This window comes from Phaseolus vulgaris, chromosome 6 (genome assembly GCF_051622355.1).
Source record: "Phaseolus vulgaris cultivar YP4 chromosome 6, ASM5162235v1, whole genome shotgun sequence".
NCBI lineage: Eukaryota > Viridiplantae > Streptophyta > Magnoliopsida > Fabales > Fabaceae > Phaseolus > Phaseolus vulgaris.
This window is the reverse complement of record NC_143503.1, coordinates 9,414,037-9,418,848: the sequence shown is the minus strand read 5'-3', so window position 1 is coordinate 9,418,848 and position 4,812 is coordinate 9,414,037. Positions and strand designations below refer to the sequence as shown.

General features: G+C 37.7%; 1 protein-coding gene across 1 annotated transcript; it reads left to right on the top strand.

Annotated features, from left to right (window-relative positions):
* The first annotated feature begins 695 nt into the window (after positions 1-695).
* LOC150026302 (uncharacterized) lies at positions 696-1,850 on the top strand. Its single transcript, XM_090303812.1, has one exon. It carries the CDS (start codon positions 696-698, stop codon positions 1,848-1,850), a length of 1,155 nt encoding a protein of 384 aa, XP_090159938.1.
* The last annotated feature ends 2,962 nt before the right edge of the window (positions 1,851-4,812 follow it).

Genomic DNA, 4,812 nt, shown 5'->3' with positions numbered 1-4,812 from the left:
ATATTGCTGCTGGTGTAGTCCAGAAAATTGGTAGTGCAGAATATTTTGGAACCTGTACTGATAGGCTAAAACCGAGAGGTTCATGCCGAGAACTACATAGTATAACAATTAAGATAATTAAGTTAAAACCGAGAGGTTTTGACCGAAAGCGATGAAGACAAGAATAAAACAAAAATATAAATGTTGTAAAAGCCCAATTAGATAAAAACTTGCAAGGGGGTGCACAAATAATAAAAAAAGGTGCAGAAAGAAAGCCCAAGAGTAAAGGGAAAAGTCCATTAAAGAAACTCTATAAATAGGAGTTCAGAGATAGAAAGAGGTAAGAGTGATTTTATCTGATAAATATTAAACCTTTTCTGACTTTGGCATCGGAGCGACTTGCAGGTACCCCCACCTGTTGTGAGGAGAAGCCGAGAACACCAGCCTAGAGGAGAAGCCGAGAGCACCAGCCTAGAGGAGAAGCCAAGAGCACCAGCCTAAAGGAGAAGCCGAGAACACCAGCCTAGAGGAGAAGCCGAGAGTATCAGCCGAGAGCACTAGCCGAGAGCATCAGCCAAGAGAAGAAGTCAAGAGTTCCCACTAAGGAGAGAAATTAAGTCTTGTTAACCTTTTTCGAGTGTTCTTGGTCCCTGTTGTAAGAACATTTTGGCGCCCACCGTGGGGCCGAGGGTTAATTGAGAAGGGTTAAAGACAAGATGAGTCAAGGAGGAGAACAAGGTGGAGACCGGGAAGATAGTGCTAACATGCCAATGGCAATGTTGGTCCAATTACAAAAAGAATTCGAGATGTTAAAGAAGAATAATGAAGAAGAATTGAGTATGTTGAGAGCCGAAAATGCACACATGAGGAGAAAGTTACAGGAGGAAACGGTTTTGAATTCATCTTTCGAAACTGTTCAACCTAGGATACAAGTGAATGAGAGGTTGTATCACAACGAAAGTTCCCAAATCAGAAGAAGATGGCTTGAAAACTCTGGGGTTTGTGCAGGGACATCTTCTAGAAAACATCCGTTTTATGATGTTATAATCGATACTCCGTTACCTGACAATTGGAAGAACTTGACCATTGACAAATACGGCGGGAGTACGGACCCTGATGAGCATATTGCAATATATACTACTCAAATCAGCTTGTATACATGGAATGATGTTGTTATGTGCAGAGTATTTCCTACAACTCTGAAAGGGGCAACATTGAGTTGGTTTACGCGCCTCCCACCTTTGAGTATAGATTGCTTTGATACGTTGATAGAAAAGTTCGGCGCTCAATTTGCAACTAGTCGTCCTCATCATTTAACGTCAATCGCCTTAGTGAACATAAGACAAGAGAAAGGAGAATCCTTAAGAATGTTCATGGAACGTTTTGGAAAAGTTGCTTTGGGAATCCGAAATCTTAGCCCAGAAGTCACCATGCATCATATGATCACGACATTAAAACCGGGACCGTTTGCCGATAGTCTCTGCAAGAAACCTGCAATCAATTTGGATGAACTAAGGCAACGAGCATCAAAATTTATGCAAATGGAAGAATTAAGGGAGTTTCGAAACCAAGTAAGGGTTGATGGAGGTGAGAAGAAGATGATAGAAAGAGAACACCCACCTGCTGCAAGAAGAGCCCGAGAAGAATTCAGAAGCCGAAAATTCCAACAATACACACCTTTGAATGCAAATAGAGCTAGAGTTTTACAAGAAGCTATGGCAACAGAAATAATACCACCACTAAGAAAAGCCCGAACACCAGAAAGAGCAGATCATACCAAGCATTGCGAGTATCATAAAAATCATGGCCATCATACAGAAGAATGCATCGGTTTGAAGGATAGAATAGAAGAATTAATTCAAGCTGGATAGTTGAAACGCTTCGTCCAAGGAGGAAATACGAGAATAAGGTTAAGTCCTGAGAGAGGATCGAGAGGGGGAGAAATGGGCCAGAGAAGAGTTGAAAGATTTGAAAGAAGAGATGAAAAAAGAGTTGAAAAAAGAAGTGATAGAAGAGATGGAAGGCTAGAAAGAAAAAGTGATAGGGAGCATCAAAACACTCAGTCAGTAAGGCGGAGTAGGGAACGAAGTCTGGGTAGGCCGGTCAGAGGATTTATAAACACAATTTCAGGAAAGGAATCCTCATCAGCAAGAAAACAGCATTGGAGAAGCATCAGAACAATTAATCATATTTTCAAAAGAAGAACCTTGCCACCAATGCTTTTCACCGATGAAGATTTTCAAGAGATTGATCCCGATCACGATGACCCTATGGTGATAACGGTAGAAATAGCCGAATATGCTGTTATGAAAACCTTAGTTGATCAGGGGAGTTCAGTTGATATTTTATTTTGGGATACTTTCAAAAGATTACATTTAAGAGAAGAAGATATAGTACCTTTCCGAGAGCAGATCATTGGCTTTTCGGGAGAGAGAGTTAACACTAAGGGGTACATTGATTTGATGACCACATTTGGAAGAGGCAATAAAACTAAAAAGATCAAAATCAGATATTTGGTGGTGGATGCTACTACATCATATAATGTGTTATTAGGACGATCCTCTTTGAATAAACTGGGAGCAATAGTTTCAACACCGCATTTGGCTATGAAGTTCCCAACAGAAAAAGGTGAGATAGCAACGGTTTATGTCAATCAAAAAGATGCTCGGGAATGTTATGCAGCAGGTTTAAAGATGAATTTAAGAGCAAAACATGATACTGAAAGAATGGTGGCAATGGCCGATTTGGACCCAAGAATAAATGACGAAAGGATAGAACCAAAAGAAGAGACTACAGCTGTGGTATTGGGTCAAGACGAGAAGCAATGCACTTATGTAAGTGGAAGTTTGCCCAAAGAGTTGTTAAGTAAAGTCATCACAGTGTTACGTAACAACAAAGATTTGTTTGCTTGGAAACCATCTGATATACCTGGGATTGATCCGAAAGTAGTTTGTCATAAATTGTCTGTATGTCAAGAAGCAAGACCGGTCTCTCAAAAAAGAAGAAAGTTGGGAGAAGAAAGACGAAAAGCAGCAATAGAAGAAACTGAGAAGTTAATGCAAGCTGGTTTCATAAAAGAGGCTTAATACACAACATGGTTATCTAATGTAGTACTTGTCAAAAAACCAAATGGAAAGTGGAGAATGTGCATAGACTATACAGACTTAAACAAAGCTTGCCCGAAAGATACATACCCATTACCCAACACAGACGCCCTCATTGTCAAAGAAAGGAAGGGATGAGTTTTGAGTCCAAAAGTTTATATTATTCTACAGAGACTGAAGTATACGTTCCCTATTTTGATGGAAATAAAAATGTTGAAGCATATTTAGAATGGGAGACAAAGGTTGATAAATTTTTTGAAAAACCCCAATTGGATGAATTTAGTAAATTTTCCATGGCTACTCTAAGTTTTCAAGAATATGCCAGGTCTTGGTGGACACAAAGGGAAACTGATGTTAGAATTGACAGAAAATTAGAAGTATTGAATTGGGATGAATTGAAGATGTGTATGAGAAGAAAATTTGTTCTGCCTTCATATGTGAGAAAGAAGAAGCTTAGAGAAGAAATGAAAGAGCTTGTAGAAAAATGAAGAAACTTTATAAATGGAGAAAAAGAATATAATAGTAGAGAAAAAAAATAGGAAAAAGTTACAAGCTCTTAGAGAAAGAAAGATACAGGAAAGAAGAGAGAAAAAAAAAATAATTAAAGGAAAATCCTTTGTTTGGAGTTAAACCAAACATTAACATAAACTCTTCTTCCATAGAAAACCCTTGTGAGAATATGTATGAAGAAAAATTTGTGTCTGGAGCTTAACCATATATATATATATGAGAGGTTGTTTGAAAAAAAAAAAGAGGAATCTAGAAAGGACGAGGAGTATCTTACAACACCTCCTACAAGAATAGTTGAAAAAGAATCTTTAAAGGGAGATTGCAATACTTTGAACTCTCATTTTCTTTTAAATCATGATGCTTACTTTTATCATAAAAAATCACAGAAACAACACTTTGTGATGTTGTTGCTTATCTTGGGCAATGAACAACACAAAGGAAACAAATATATTTATCAAAAGGGCCCTATTTCTTTTTAAAAAAACTATTATAAAAATAAAGGGCCTTATTTTCTTATTGTTTTATTTGAATACCGTTGTCTTAACTTTGTCATCTCACTTTTCTTTGATGTTTACTGTAGGTTAATATTTGACCCTAGAGAAAAAAAACTTAATCAAATAAACAGAGGCTGTTGTCATTGAGCATCATTCAGATATGAGGACAGATCCTTTTCAAGAGGAAGGGGATGATAGCAACCGTCCAGCCTTGAAACTTTCGGCCAAGAAGATAGACGAAGATCGAGCTTTAATGAAGAGTTTGTAGAGTCTTTTTCTTCTTCTTTGCCTTGTAAAAATCATATAGAGTAGTTAGGAAATTTTGTGTCTTGTATTTTGGGCCAAAGTAGAGAAGGATGTAACTAGAAAAGAAAGTAAAGTGTAAAATAGTAAAAGATGGGTGCAAATAGAAATGTAGGCAAGGGAGGCATGAGGCTCTACATGTTTTCTCTTCAATGGATAGGATTTGCACCAATAAGGTGGTGACACTTGTCACACTCTCATTTGAGAGGTTTTGAGAGACTTTCTCCTATAAATAGGAGTCTCTTGTACATGTATATTCAACTTGGAATTAGTAATGAAATGTTGCCTAATTTTGGCCATTCTACTCGTTCTTAAGTTTTCCCTAGGTTAGTCTCCTTCAAGACTTAGTGTAGACTATTTCCTAGTGAGTTGGTCTTACCTCTCACTCTCACAAATTTCTAACTGCACTTCAATCCATGGAA